This window comes from Eretmochelys imbricata, chromosome 4 (genome assembly GCF_965152235.1).
Source record: "Eretmochelys imbricata isolate rEreImb1 chromosome 4, rEreImb1.hap1, whole genome shotgun sequence".
NCBI lineage: Eukaryota > Metazoa > Chordata > Testudines > Cheloniidae > Eretmochelys > Eretmochelys imbricata.
Genome location: NC_135575.1, coordinates 17,681,197 through 17,697,206, shown reverse-complemented (window position 1 = coordinate 17,697,206; position 16,010 = coordinate 17,681,197). Strand labels below are relative to the sequence as shown.

General features: G+C 46.2%; 1 protein-coding gene across 1 annotated transcript in view; it reads right to left on the bottom strand.

Moving 5' to 3' along the window:
• FRAS1 (Fraser extracellular matrix complex subunit 1) overlaps positions 1-12,389 on the bottom strand; it is a 301,544-nt gene extending 289,155 nt beyond the window's left edge. Inside the window, exons 1-2 of the mRNA XM_077814356.1 lie at positions 12,311-12,389; positions 1,148-1,179 (exon numbers count right to left, since the gene is read on the bottom strand). Of these exons, the coding sequence (XP_077670482.1) occupies positions 1,148-1,179; positions 12,311-12,389 (111 nt within the window). The remainder of the gene's footprint in view (positions 1-1,147; positions 1,180-12,310) is intronic.
• Positions 12,390-16,010: the final 3,621 nt, after the last annotated feature.

The window sequence follows — 16,010 nt, the reverse complement described above, 5'->3', positions numbered from 1 at the left end:
TACAGTCCTTATTGAGACAAAATGAGTAGAAGAGGATGATCTGCCACACAATTTATTAGAGTTGATGGAGTGTAGACAGACTTTTCAATCTCCTTTAAAACATTGTGATGCTCCATAGTGTATTATTAATGGAAACAAATGAATACAATCTGCTTCGGCTTTTCCCCAAGCCATCCACCAAAGACACAGTGATGTAAATCAATTCCACTTCATTTCCCCCTTTAAAGTGCAGGAGAACTTTAAAAGAGTCAGTGTCAAGGTTGGAAGGCAAAAGAACCCAACTCCTAAAAAATTTGAGATTATACAATAGTTATAGATTCCAAAGACACTGCAGTAACTTTGCTGGAGGGGGGTATTAAGGGAAATAAAACATATAAACCCAGTCTAGCTAATTAATAAACATGATGCACACTACTTTAGATTCCACAACAAAAAACCATTGTGTAGTTTCGTTGTGATAGCACGCCTGTGTGTAAGCACTTCAGGAGCAACGTTCTTGTCAATTTCTTTTTACTGTTTGAGTATCAAATTGAGGCAGCCAAGTATTGTATGGAAAAGTACTATTTCCATGATATTCCCTCCATCACATATCTGCCCAATGATTAAGGCGGATTATTTGCAATTGTGAAAAATGGAGAAATCATGGTTTTGTCACAGCAAAAAATGCAAGAGTCATACTTTTAGTTTAAAAAAGGAGAAGTCACGGCACACAATGAATATGAAGTTTTCCAGAAGAAAAGTGTTAAACGATCATCACCGATAGCAAAACATCAAATACATGCAGAATATACAGGGAGATTTTAGACAACACTTGCTGGCCAGTCTTGTTTTGCACATTCCTGAATCCCATTGCTTAAAAATGCACAGGACAAACAAAGAGCCAAATTTGTCAATATGCACGGAGTCTTGCTCAACAGTACCCTGGTTGGGTTGACAAAGACCACAGGTGAAATCCTGACTCTACTGAAGTCAACAGGAATTTTGTAATGGATTTCAGCGGGGCCAGGATTTCGCCCCATTGCATATTCATGAAAGCATCACTACAATTTGTGCCACGGAAGTCATGTGGCACTGACAAAACTTGTTGAGTCATAAGTGCAGCCTATCAACCTCAATGTAACCATGAAACGTATTAAGGTTCACCTACCTCAAACAATGAGCCTTGGTAGACACAAGCACCTGTAGGACCAAAAAGAAAGTCGATTAGAAGGAAGCTGATATCAATAGACTCACCCATAAACCAGTGCTTCAAAACTACTTGACCTTGCATTCTTTGAGCATCCACAATTCCCCTGAATGTCACTAGGGTTTATTTTAGGGATGCTCAGACAAAAAGCAACCAAATATAGAAAAGGAAATGCTATTATGAATCCAAACGTTTTTGTCCTTTTTCTATTTGCTTTAAGACAATACAGCTCTATCAATCCACCACTTGCTCAATCACTCCATTGAAAACTCCAATCACTCCATTGAAAACTCCATTCAGCCCTAGCACCTCCTTGTTCACCTCCTCCTGGCATTGGTCACCTTCAAATCCAGAAGGCAGCACAAACAACGAACTAGAATGGGGTAAGTAACGTAGCCACTTTATCATGGCAGCAGCTTCCAGAGACATCATGCACATCCATCCATCATCAAGAGGATAGAGAGGGCAGGCCATAACCAGCTGGCATGCTGTTTGTTCTTGAGCTCCACGGAGGCAGGAGGGGGAGCTGAAGAAGCCACAACTAGAGGGATGACAGTTAAACTGCCCGTGACCACAATAAGACCTCTTATAATGAAGGAGGCTCTTTTGGTACCTATTTACTACTGAGGGCTGCATATGCAGCTCTCTCTGTATTATGTGGGCCACATCTATTCAATATATATACTGCCTGTAAGGTCCTGAGGCTGTCACATGAGATGCAGCTGGATGCTGCTTGGACCGCAAGGGAGAACCACTGGGCTCAGGGATGCAGTAAGTTGTCTATCTGCCAATAAATGTGCCATCGATCCAAAATATAGTCCCTCATCACCCACTGCCACTGTTCCTTGGATAGTCATGTCTGATGTACTGCCTGAGGGAGGCAATTATCTCACCCATTCGAGCAGAGTGCCTCTGGGTGGCATCTATTGACTCCCCCGATCTGTCATAGGGTGCTGTCTGAGGTACTCTGCTTGGCACTGCCCACTGGCAAGCTTTTATCATTTGCAGTGTTGTTATAGCCACGTTGATCCCAAGATACGGGGTGGGAGGGGAGAGGTGAAGACATATCTTTTATTGGACCAGCTTCTGTTGCTGTAAAGCTTGTCTCCTCCACCAACAGAAGGCAGTCCAATAAAAGATGTTAATTACCTTACCCACCTTGTCTCTCTCAAACTCTTACACATTTGACCCCACCCCATTTTAGCACAGGTTTTCATGGCCTTTCTTCTGACTGAATACTGGGCCAATGTTGTTCCTTCAGGAAGGCCTCCTCGTTTGGCTGTGTCCATCCTTCCAGCTGAGGTCAAAACAGCCCAGCACCAGAGAGCACAGACATGGTGGGCAACAGCACCACAAGCTTCACCCACACTGAGCCAATGGGCCTCAAAGCTGACCAGGAAGGTCCTGCCTTTATGGGGATGGTAGTTTAGTTTCTATGCCAGGGCATTCCTTGGCTTCCCAGTGACACTGCCAGCAAACTGACCTCCCAGTTTGGTGTCTCCCCAGTGGTAGGCACTAGGCACAGGACAGACACAATTAGCTCCTTGTACCTCACGCACCACTGTGTACCTTTCACACAGGCCAAAGATCAGAAAGGACAGCTTCCTGGCCTGAGTCTGAATTAGTGACGTAGAGGTGAACGCTTCATATCCCTCTTTTAATCCCTTGAGTTGCCCACCTCCACAAAATTGTATTCCTACTAATTAATTGGCCATCAAGCCAGAACACTTTAATATGCATCTACCTATAATAAAACTCACCTGGCGTTTAGGCAATTTGTGTAAAATGTGCGGGTTTCCATCTTGTCCTTAACATGCATCATGATAGGTTTGAAAACTGCACATTCAGGACTCAGTTCTGCCCCCACTGGAAACAGCCACTCGGGCTTCTCTGGGAGCAGGCGCAAGGCTATTAAGTAGCACATTATATATAAGGCTAGTTTAATCAAAATAAAAAAAGTGACACCAATAAGTCTGAAGGGATGCAAAACAACTGACTACGTGCTCAGCAGCAGGGGAAAACCCAACCCAACCCAAACCAAACCAAGGTTTTGGTCTCGCCTGGCACATGGGATGGCCAGGCTGGCAGCAGAGCAGGGAATTTTGGCTGCGAACCAGAGTAGAGAACACAGAAACAAAGAAGGCATCAGAAAGCATAGCAGTTGATCTCCAAAAAGGTGTGGGCACTTGATTACACCATATACCTGCCAGACCACTGATAAAGTGTCATGAGCATTAGCTTTGCAGGAAACTACTTGCCTGCTTTCTCATCCAGAGGTCAAGTGCAGAGACAGTAATCGAGAAAGGCAGGAGAGGAGTCTGCTACCATACGCAGTAAAATAAAGGACAGAATGAATCTCTGCGAGAAGGCAGATACCCCCAAATAACCAGTCCAGCATACCAAGATACTGCTTTAGGAGGCAGGTCCCCAGCACAAGAGGTAGGGGAAATGGACATCCCTCCCCGGCGTTATCAGCGCACCAAAAGGACTGTGGGGAAAACAAGAATGGGCAAGTTTAGGTTTGTAGCTTTTTATGTAATCAAGTGCTCTGGACACAGATAAATCTGTGTGTCTCTCTCCAATATTCATTGTCCCACTTGCCTTGAAATGGGAACTGCAGGTACTTTGAGGCATGGATTGAAAAGTTGAATCTTTTCACTGGTAGAAGAACACAACTTTAGAGGGGCTTCTAGACAATTTAAAAAAAAAAAAACCCCGTTGTAGACAGAAAGGGTTTTGCCCCCCAGTAACTGATTCCTCCATCAGCTACTGAATGATAAATATCTTTTGCTGCAATTGCCCTTCCTTATCCTAGGATTACTGCTTAGTGAATCAGAACAGCTAACCTCGCACGTTCTTAGCAGGATCAGATACTGTGGTCCACACTCAGGCAAACCTCCCTTTAACTTAAATGGATGTTTTGCATGAATGAGAATTTCCAAGATTTGGTCCATTATGCATTCAGGAGATTGTTTATTCTCTTCTTCCAGTGTCACCGAAGGCTACATTCTAGTTCTCTCTTCAGAAGGTCTTATGCTTAAAGCCAGAATCCATCCTTGGATTGCTATGCTTGGCGCCCATTGAAAAACTGAAGGCACAGTAAATATACAAACAAACAAATAAATAAATAAAATACATCAAAATGTTATCACTTTAAACGTTTGCTTGAATTCCAGTTCTTAAATCATACTACACACAAAGGGTCAAATTCTGCCCACAGATCCGCTCATGTGACTCCCACTGAAATCACATCTATCTGAGAACGGAATTTGACACAAATGGCGTTATTTCATACATTTCTTCTGGTGATTTCTCATGACTGTTTCTCTACACCTAGACTTTCTCAATGATAATGCAACGTTATTCTGAATAGCAAGCACATCCCAAATACTTTGACTTATAACGTCATTCACTCACTGTTAATACCCTAGTGCCTATCGCTAACACTGACAATAATGAAAGAGAAAGGTTACCCAAGCAAATGATTGGCGAGGTACCAGTTTCACACATTCTATCTCAATAAGTCAAAAAATGGGGCAGGGGAATGAAATCGTGAATGAACTGAATGACAGTTCTTTTATTGATTTTTCTGGCAGACAGTCCTCTTCAAACAGCTGCACGCATCTGGCTACTAAAGATGTGACAAGAAATTACAAAAGAAAAAAAAGAATGCAGTGACAACTGCCTTAAGAGACCACCCAAAGGATTAACAGAACTTGGCTGTCTGGTAGAGAGGATGCCTTTAAAAACAGATGAAGCAAAACTGTGCAAGAAACCTTGGGTCTACCGTAAAGTGGTTGCTTAAAACTGAGAGTTATCTATTGAATTGGTCTTTAGTCCAGGTGTAACAGATTGCAAAGGCATAATCTGGTTCTTGGCAAGTAAGGGATTATTTTCCTTTGATCAGGGGAAAGGCCATAAGGACCCAATCAAATTTCCACTAAAGTCAACTGGCTGTGTTCCCACTGATGTGAATGGGAAATCGGTCGGGTCCTCAGAGTTGTGACTTTGGACTCAGAACAGAGAGAAAGGCTTGGGAAGATTCCCTCACCCAGAGGACATAGGACTGGATTCAAGTTCAAGACACTGGATTTGATTGATTTCAGTTACACTCAGATCTCTTTACAACACTCTGGCAATGCGTTCAAGTTACAAGATTCCATTTACACGTTCTGTATGGCCCTTTTGCAGAGCCACTATGGTGCACAGGGGCATTACAGTAACAGGCAGCCAAGCCCAGGAAGTTTTTCCAGTTTGACCATTTACAATGGTTTTGTTATAAACACTCACCACAGAGAGAGACTTTCCTGCACACGATTTTTCCCTTGCTCTACTATATTCCACTTTACTTTTGTGTCCTACATATTTTAATTTATTTTTAAAAATTGAGAAGCCCAATCATAACAGCTTCAGCCCTTAAAATCCACTCTGATTTGCCCAAGATCACACAACAGGGCAGTGGCGGGCTTAGAATCTACATCTCCTGATGCTCAGTCCCACATTCTATTCACCTGGCGCCCCTCAGCAGCACCAGACATGCCTCTGAATGACTGCACAGGAAAAACACAAAGTCTGATTCTCTCCTAACTAAGCAAAGGTATAGTTCACCTGCTCACAAACTGTAATGGGAGAAAGTCCTCTTCAAACACTTGTGTTCATCCCGTACTGCATGACTTGACATACATAGATTTTCAAAGACATTCTAGCTACATTTTTGCTAACTTTTCTACTACTGAACTGTCCTGCCCTCAAGACAGTCACCGAGAGTGCTCCCCGACACTTTATTTAGAGCCCCACGCAGACACAAAATTTGTATCTCCATTCGATCCGCAATCTGCAAAAATGATCCGCGGACATCCACTAATTTGCAGCGCTCCAGATATAAAATTTGGATCCACATCCATCCGCAACCTGCAAAAATGATCCATGGATATAAAACAGATATCGGTGGATTTGCAGGGCTCTACTAATATGATACAATATGTGTGTATAATGTATTTTTCATTCAAGTTTATAGAAGCTTTGCCTGTGTTTCCAAGTTACCCAATGGTCTTTTAGATGAATGATCTTCTGCTAAACCCAACACACAAGAAAGAAAAGTGTCTCCCTGCACCTTAAGGAATACATTCTCATTCACATACTGAACCACCTTGGCGGGGATGAGAGGGACCCAACTCATTATCACTTTTGTGTTGGGTCCCCTAAACTCAGAGATGTTAATATTGTGCTCTATCAAGATTGTTGTTGTCGGGAAGGAGGGTGCGCACTCGTAATTTCACACACACACAGTTTGGATTATCTGATGTCACACCTGACAATGCTGCTCTTCAACTAACACACCCACACCTGTTATTGACGAAGATAACTATTGCTGCTGGGTCACATTTTCCAAAGTGCCTAAGGAAACTGAGTCTCAGGGACTTTCAGTGAAACATAGGCTCCTAAGTGACTTGGTTTCAGAGTAGCAGCCGTGTTAGTCTGTATCCGCAAAAAGAAAAGGAGTACTTGTGGCACCTTAGCGACTAACCAATTTATTTGAGCATAAGCTTTCGTGAGCTACAGCTCACTTCATCGGATGCATGCAGTGGAAAATACAGTGGGGAGATTTTATATACACAGAGAACATGAAACAATGGGTGTTACCATACACTACTGTAATGAGAGTGACCAGGTAAGATGAGCTATTACCAGCAGGAGAGAAAGAGAAAAAGAAAAAAAAAAAAAAAAAAAACCCAAACCTTTTGTAGTGATAATCAAGGTGGGCCATTTTCAGCAGTTGACAAGAACGTGTGAAGAACAGTGAGGGGGGAAATAAACATGGGGAAATAGTTTTACTTTGTGTAATGACACATCCACTCCCAGTTTTTATTCAAGCCAAATGTAATGGTGTCCAGTTTGCAAATTAATTCCAATTCAGTCTCTTGTTGGAATCTGTTTGTTTTTGAAGTTTTTTTTGTTGAAGAATTGCCACTTTTAGGTCTGTAATCGAGTGACCAAAGTGTTCTCCAAATGGTTTTTGAATGTTATAATTCCTGACGTCTGATTTGTGTCCATTTATTCTCTTACATAGAGACTGTCCGGTATGACCAATGTACATGCCAGAGGGGCATTGCTGGCACATATCACATTGGTAGATGCACAGGTGAACGAGCCTCTGATAGTGTGGCTGATACGATTAGGCCCTATGATGGTGTCCCATGAATAGATATGTGGACACAGCTGGCAACGAGCTTTGCTGCAAGGATAGGTTCCTGGGTTAGTGTTTTTGTTGTGTGGTTGCTGGTGAGTATTTGCTTCAGGTTGGGGGGCTGTCTGTAGGCAAGGACTGGTCTGTCTCCCAAGATTTGTGAGAGTGATGGGTTGTCCTTCAGGATAGGTTGTAGCTCCTTGATGATACACTGGAGAGGTTTTAGTTGGGGGCTGAAGGTGACAGCTAGTGGCATTCTGTTATTTTCTTTGTTGGGCCTGTCCTGTAGTAGGTAACTTCTGGGAACTCTTCTGGCTCTGTCCATCTGTTTCTTCACTTCAGCAGGTGGGTATTGTAGTTGTAAGAACGCTTGATAGAGATCTTGTAGGTGTTTGTCTCTGTCTGATGGGTTGGAGCAAATGCGGTTGTATGGTAGAGCTTGGCTGTAGGCAATGGATCGTGTGGTGTGGTCTGGATGAAAGCTGGAGGCATGTAGGTAGGAATAGCGGTCAGTAGGTTTCCAGTATAGGGTGGTGTTTATGTGACCATCGCTTATTTGCACTGTAGTGTCCAGGAAGTGGATCTCTTGTGTGGGCTCGTCCAGGCTGAGGTTGATGGTGGGATGGAAATTGTTGAAATCATGGTGGAATTCCTCAAGGGCTTCTTTTCCATGGGTCCAGATGATGAAGATGTCATCAGTGTAGCATAAGTAGAGTGGGGGCATAAGGGGACGAGAGCTGAGGAAGCGTTGTTCTAAGTCAGTGTGACTGTTCTTAATGTTTCCTCTGAATATTGTGGGGGTGCCTCAGTTTCCCCTATGGAGTTCTTAAGTATCTAGGTGGTGGGATAAGGGTGTATGATCGTTGCAGAACCCTAGAGGGTAGGTGTGTGCACGGATCTGGACACAGAGAATGGCCAACATCCTGTTTCCTGGCAACTGATGGTCTGGGCCCTTCCCCGCTGCAAGGTGAGAGCTAAAGGGTTGAAGACAAACAGATCAGGTGAGCTCCTGGCCTGGGAAAGGGACAAGGCCCAGAGGAGGAGGGGCTGGAGAGTTTCAGTTGGGGGCTTGCTGGGGACATGGAGTGAAGTACAGATGTGGGTGTCTGGCTCACTGCCCCCAAAATGGACCCAGCTGAGGGGTCCTGTTCTCTGTACCTATAAGCTCTGGTTTAGACCATGTTCCTGTCGTCTAATAAACCTCTGTTTTACTGGCTGGCTGAGAGTCACGTCTGATTGTGAAGTTGGGGTGCAGGACCCTCTGGCTTCCCCAGGAGCCCCGCCTGGGCGGACTCGCAGTGGGAAGCGCACGGAGGGGCAGAGAATGCTGAATGCTCCGAGGTCAGACCCAGGAAGGTGGAGGCTGTGTGAGCTGTTTGTCCTGAAGACAGTCTGCTCACAGAAAGGAGACTTCACCAGAGTCCTGCCTGGCTTTGTAGGGAGCAGTTCCAGAGCATCGCCCAGGGACTCCGTGACAGTCAGCCATTAAAAAGTTGGCATACTGTGGGGCCATGCGGGTACCCATAGCAGTGCCGCTGATTTCAAGGTATACATTGCCCCCAAATGTGAAATAGTTATGGGTGAGGACAAATCAGATGTCAGGAATTATAACATTCAAAAACCAGTCAAAGAACACTTCAATCTCTCTGGTCACTCAATTACAGACCTAAAAGTGGCAATTCTTCAACAAAAAAAAACCTTCAAAAACAGACTCCAACAAGAGACTGAATTGGCATTAATTTGCAAACTGGACACCATTACATTTGGTTTGAATAAAGACTGGGAGTGGATGTGTCATTACACAAAGTAAAACTATTTCCCCATGTTTATTTTCCCCTCCTACTGTTCCTCACATGTTCTTGTCAACTGCTGGAAATGGCCCATCTTGATTATCACCACAAAAGGTGCCCCCCCAAGTCTCCTGCTGGTAATAGCTCATCTTACCTGGTCACTCTCATTACAGTGTGTGTGGTAACACCCATTGTTTCATGTTCTCTGTGTATATAAATCTCCCCACTGTATTTTTCACTGAATGCATCCGATGAAGTGAGCTGTAGCTCATGAAAGCTTATGCTCAAATAAATTGGTTAGTCTCTAAGGCGCCGCAAGTCTTCCTTTTCTTTTTAAGTGACTTGGGAGATTTTACCTATTGACTGAGATAACTTATTGTTATTGACTAAGAACCTTGAGCATATTAAGTTCAATAAAGCTTAAGTTAATGAATCACTATGGTTTAAATGTTAATGAAAGTCAAGAGTCGTGGCTCCTAAAGGAACTGCTAAATTTCACATGCGTAGGGTCATCTGTTTCCCCTCTGTTGCATGGCACAGAAGGATGCAAAATGACAGTAAAAAGAAAAGGAGTACTAGTGGCACCTTAGAGACTAACGAATTTATTTGAGCATAAGCTTTCATGAGCTACAGCTCACTTCATCGGATGCATTCAGTGGAAAATACAAGATTGTCCAGCAGCTGGTGAAGAAGTGGCTGTTCCTTCCCCAGAGAGCCAGATGGTCTATATCGCCCACAGGCATGGCGGTGCCAATGTCCCCCGCATGGGTGACCTGTGCGACATCGCAGTGATCACTCATGCCTTCCGCCTGCTGACGTGTCCCGACGCCAGGGTAAGGAACATTGCAGCAAACGCCCTCCATGATGCAACAAAGCTGATCGGCAGAGCCCCCTCCAACCAAAACAGAATGACAGTAAAAAGTCTGTATTTTCCACTCAATGCATCCGATGAAGTGAGCTGTAGCCCACAAAAGCTTATGCTCAAATAAATTGGTTAGTCTCTAAGGTGCCACTAGTACTCCTTTTCTTTTTGCGAATACAGACTAACACGGCTGCTACTCTGAAAAATGACAGTAATGCTATGCAAAGTGGCATGTAGCATGGAAAAAAGCAGCTATGGAGTATGATCGCACTACCAGATATTGGCTGCTGGCAACCCCTCCATTCCACTTCCACATTGATGAAGGCAGAGTGAGGAGGAGGGGAAGAATCATAACCAGCAGACGGGGCAGACAGCAGGGAACATACCCTTCTACACAGCACGTTCCCTTTAGAAACCAGCGTAAAATCCACCAGCAAAACATCATGTAAGTCCCGGCTGCCTTGAGCAGTAACAACACACACTGCACATTGCATGAAACCCACCTGGACCTGACATTTCCCCCCACCCATTCTTCAGTAACTGAGAAATAGCTAGTGGATTTTCTTCAACTTGTTATTAACTATTATGATTTATTCCTGGGCCAAGAGCAAGGATAAGACATTGCAGCTCAGAGGGTAATTTGAGCGTCCTGGTTTTGAAGTGGCTGAAGAGTGGGGTTGAGAACAAAAGTGCCAGCTCAGTCACAGAGATGGAAAGGCCCTGTTTGGTCAGGGAGGACTGGAGGCAGCGACGTAGGCACCCCGCTCAGGGGAGATGCACTCCCCAGCCATTGAGGTGCTTTGTAAAAAATCCCGCCCTGCTGCACCAGTCCTGCCTGCCAGTGCAAGACTGCCCCCTATTGTGCGAGAGACACAGGGCGGGTGCAGTAATGCAGTGGTTCTCAACTTTTCCACTTTTTTTTTCCACTCAACTTTTTTTCTACTGCACCCCTTTCAGGAGTCTGATTTGTACCCCCAAGTTTGACCTCACTTTAAAACTACTTGCTGACAAAAGCAGACACGAAACGGCAGAAGCGTCACGGCACCCTGTCACTGAAAATTCACCTATTGTCTCATTTTTACCATGTAATTATCAAATAAATCCACTGGAATATGTCTTGTACTCACATTTCAGTGTATGGTACACAGAGCAGTATAAACAAGTCACTGTCCGTATGAAATTGCAGTTTGTCCCGACTCCGCTAGTGCCTGTTGCAAAACTTGGCAAGTATCTAGATGAGCTGGTGTACCCCTCAGAAGACCTCCGCGTGCCCCCAGGGGTACACGTACCCCCTGGCTGAGAACCACTGAGGTGATGTCTTTGATAGGCCTGTCTGCTGTTGGCGGGAGAGCGAGACAGGGCACATGCGTGTGCCGGGGGGCATCACACCCTGCAGTGTGTGTGTGTGTGTGTCAGACCGGCAGAGGCCTGGCAGGGGGTGCCACAGGCCAGAAAACAGCAGCAAGCCCCCCCCCCCCCCCCCACGCAGTGGGAAAGAGGCGCGAGGCGGAGAAGTTTCCCCAGCTGCTTCGGACCCCAGCTCGCGCGCTGCCAAGCCCCACGCCTTGTCCCGCCTCGGGCACCGCCTGCAAGCGGGACGGCTGCAGGGCCCGCGAAGAGCCCGGGGGCACAGGAGAAGGAAGGCGGGCCCCGGGCTCTGGTTCTCCCCGCTTGCAGCCAGGAGGGCGCTCCCCTCCCGCAGCCGGCCGAATAAGGAGCGAACCCCAGGGCTGGGAGCGGAGCGGAGCTCAAAGCCACCCCCGCCGCGCACACACAACCCCGGCCCCCCCCCCCCAAGCCGCCCCGGCCCCCCAAGGCGGCCCGCAGGAAACACCGGGCGGGGAGCAAGGGGCCGCCGGCACGCTCGCACCCCGGGGTCCCGCCCGCTGTGCGCTCCCGAGACCCACCTGCCGCCTTTCAGCTCCCCTGATCTCCGAGGTCAGCTCGGATTCCCGCCCCAGCGCGGTGGGTTTGCTTGCAGAGGGGGCGGTTTGCTGCAACCCCTCCTGCCTTTGTGGATTTCACCACCCTGCGCCCCTTCCAGCAAACCTCTCCGCTCCGGTGCGTCCTTCCCTCTGAGCGCCGGCTGAATTATGCAGCGGGGGATTCTGCAGGCGACTCCATTTAATGACACTGGGCCAACGGAGGGGACAGGCATACCGGGGGGGGGGGGAATTAACCCGGATCAGAGCCATCTTCAGCGGGGAGAATTCCCAACGCGTGCAACCCGCCTTGTAACTACACGAAGTCAATACCCGTCCAACCGGGGTGCGCTTTGTACTCACCTTCCGCCTGCTGCTGGGGCAATACGGCAAATCCCGCACAGAGGAGCGCGACCCGGAGCCACACTTCCAGGTAATCCATTGCCAGAGGCGAAGCCGAGTCTGGAGCCGGGCACCCCCGCAGCCCCCTGCAAAACCTCCTCCTTCCGCCCTTTTCTGGGGGGTGCTGATGGGGTGGGGGGCAGACTCCACAACTCAGCCCAGTGTCAAACGTTCCCGGTGCTCCTGGCTGCTTCGGTTGAATTAGATTAAAAGGCTCGAAGCGGTTTGAGGGGCCAGCAGCACAAACATGCCCAGCGCGTGGAAAGGGAGTGACTGTGTCCTTAGCTCAGCAGCTGCTCACACGAGCCCAATCAGCAGCATGGTCCCAAAGTTGAATCCGGATTCATCCCTCTGCAAAAACTTCCCCGTGGCCGAGACCCCCCCCCTTCCATCTCCGAGCGCCGCAGAAGAAACCCACCGCGGCAGGTTTGCCTGCAAATCAGCTTTTCAAGTTCACTTGACACCAGCCCGACGCCCAGCTCTGCGCAGAGGGGCAGGAATCAAAGCGGGCGGGGGCGGGGACCTCTGCGGCGCAGCCCCCTTCCTCACCAGCAGCCCGGCGGGCAAATAAGATCCCCTCGGCGAAGCTCCCTCCCAGGAAACTTTCTCCGGCGCTGCAGTTCTGTGCCCAGCCCCGGTCTCCTGCAAAGACACAAAACGTGAGCCTCGCTCGCTCTTGGGGCTGATCTCAGTGCAGGCGAGGGCTAAACAGAAGCAGAAGAATTAAACAGCGCGGCTGGTGGTGGGGTGGCACTGTTGCCCCTCCTTCCCCACATTTGCCTGAGCGTGTATTATTTTTCCCCCCCAGCTCAGCAGATCCGTGCAAAGCTCCTTCTGCAATGAGGTCTTGGAGCAGCGGGAAGGAAAGGCGGGGTGGGAATCAGAAAGGGGCCGTTGCAAAGGGGAAAAGAACCTGCAAGGAGGAAATCGAGTGAGCTCCAGGGAGCCCAAAGCAACGTGCCTGCAGAAAATGACCAAATAAACCTGGAGCTAGGAGCCCGAGACGCTCCGCCCCTCTCAGTGTGAAAATGGACCCCGGGACTCAAGGAACAAGCAGAGAGTCACGTGAGAGAGCGAGCAACCTGATCCCCTTATTCATTCCGCAGGAGTTTGCAAGCTTGCCTTTTGTCTGAGCCTGGGTCCAAACTAGTGCCACACAGCCAGGAAGGGAGAAGGTAGCAAGCTCCCTCCTGCGATCCGGCAGCTCCCGCTGAGAAAGTTAATACTTAGTACCAGTAACACGGGCTATGGGCTGGATCCTGGTCCCACTGAAGTCAAAGAGTTTTGCCACTGCCTGCCGAGAAAACAGGATCTGGCCCTAAAAGCAAGCAGCTGCCCAGTGCTTTGTGACATACTGCAGCATACTCTAGCATTAAAAAAAAAATCTGAGCTCTTATGGTGGGGCAGCATAGTCCAGTAGCTAAGGCACTGGACGAGGGGACAAGAGCCTGACCAGCTGTGTGACCCTGAACAATCTCTTTACCTCACTCTGTCCTCCTCTCCTTTGTCTATTTCAATTGTTGGGACAAACACTGTCTCTTAGGATATGTTTGTACAGTGCTTGACACAATGAGACCCCAGCCTTGCCTGGAGCCCCTAGGTGCTGCTGTAATACAAATACTTAATATTTATATTAATATATTCATATACTTTTAATGGTAGTATTAATTACCCACTACCCCTTGTCTTAACATTCAGGACATGGATTCAGAAGGGCTTCATACACACACACAAAGGTCTGCCCCTATGGATCTGATTGCAAGATGGGAGTTTTCACTTACTCCCAGGGACAGGGTCTGTGTCTCCTTATATCTGTTTGTACAACACCAAGGTCATTCTCCAGTGCTCAATAAATAGTAAAACCGTAATACATTTTCACTGGCGCAATAGGGCCTAAATCTAAAGCAGCTTTTCCCTCAACTGAGGTTTCACTTCTGATATGAAGAGAATAATCATTAGCTTTGCACCCTCTCCTGAGAAATCCACAGCACCTTCATCTTTAAATATATTTAAGGGATAATGTCAATGGAACAGCATGTTGTCACAGAATAATGGTCTCCTGCTGGTACTTACAGAAAATAAATGTCAGGGCAAATTCTAGATATTTATCATCAAAGCAGGAGGTGTTGATCCTATGCCAGTGTTGAATTCCAATGACTTTATTTCAATTATCCCAAATAAATGACTGATGTAAATTTAATCATTTGGGGCTAGAGTCTGATCCCCTTACTCAGGTTGAGTAGCACTGTGCTCCACAACTGGTCCCACTGAAATGAGGAGTGTTCTGATTCCCCCGCCCCCTTATTCCCTTTCATGGGCAAAGCTAGCCCAAAAGGAAACAAAAACAAGTTTGCTTAAAACAAAACTACATTAATAACAAATGTATTCTTAATCAATATTGAACCTTACCTAAACACAGCCCTGAAAGCTGTCTGCTTTTCCCATTCATTTTTTTGTGGAATGAATTTCTCCCGCTCCCTAATTCCTTGGAAATAGCTTCTTAAAAGTGAATGAGATTTTGTGGATTTGGTTTAATTACAATGTATTTTTGCGGCCATGCTGTTGGTTTTGCTAGGAGACTATATATATATATATATAGTCTATATATATATATGAAAGGGAAAAAAGTTATTTTTAATGTACAAATTATGTCGATTCTGACCATTACATTGCAGCATATTACAATTTCTCAGAGTAAAAAATGCAGTGGGACTCAATCCCCTTCCCTTGAAGTCAATGTGAGGTTTGCCATACACAATATATAACCCCCACTGGCTTCTGACTGGTTAAAGTGTCAGCACATAATGGCCAGCAAACCAGCAATCTAGCTCGTTAATACAGATTCCATTTGGCATCATTTATTTTAAGAGGGTTACAGTAAACACATTTTTATTGTGGGAAAGTTTAGGAACTACCTTCATGAAGAGCATTTAGGCATTCACTTCCTGTGGTTTTATTCAAGTCAGACAGCCAAGCAAAGACTGATAGGCTGGAATTAATAAACCAATGTCAAGGGTAAATATTTACCACTCTGAGGTAGACTCTATGTGTCTTCATAATTTTGGTTTGTTCTTGCTTTGCTTATTGTTTACAGTTTTTGTCTGTGAAGGGAGGCTCTGCTTAAGTTATTAGAGTACTGTAAGGAATATATTGTGCTGTTGGTATTTATATATATAACATCCAAAAGGTAACATTAAAGGAATGTTAAGGTTGCAAAGCCAAGCACTGAAAAGTTAGGAAATGCCAAAATTAAGGTTGCTGATACAACCTTAATTCAGCCCCTTTGTGTGTGTGCACTATGCTACAGTCTTTAATTATACAATCATACATCCTGTTTTTTCCAGAGGATCCCTGCCTCTTCCCTCCCCCTCCCCCCTGCCCCCAAGAGGTACTAGTAATTTTGGGTGCCTTGAACACACAATTTGAGACAACCTACAGGAGACAAATTTTTTTCGGAGGATGGGCGCTCAGCACTTTCTGCAAATCAGGCCCCTTTACGGAGTTTCAAGTTGAGCACACAAAATCAGTCAGTTTTGGTCATATACACGTATATTATGTGTAACAATATATTATAAATAGAGTGAGAATCCGATCTTAAATACACTGGTGTGAATGTGAAGTAATTCTATTGCATTCAGTTCAATAGAATGACTTGATATAC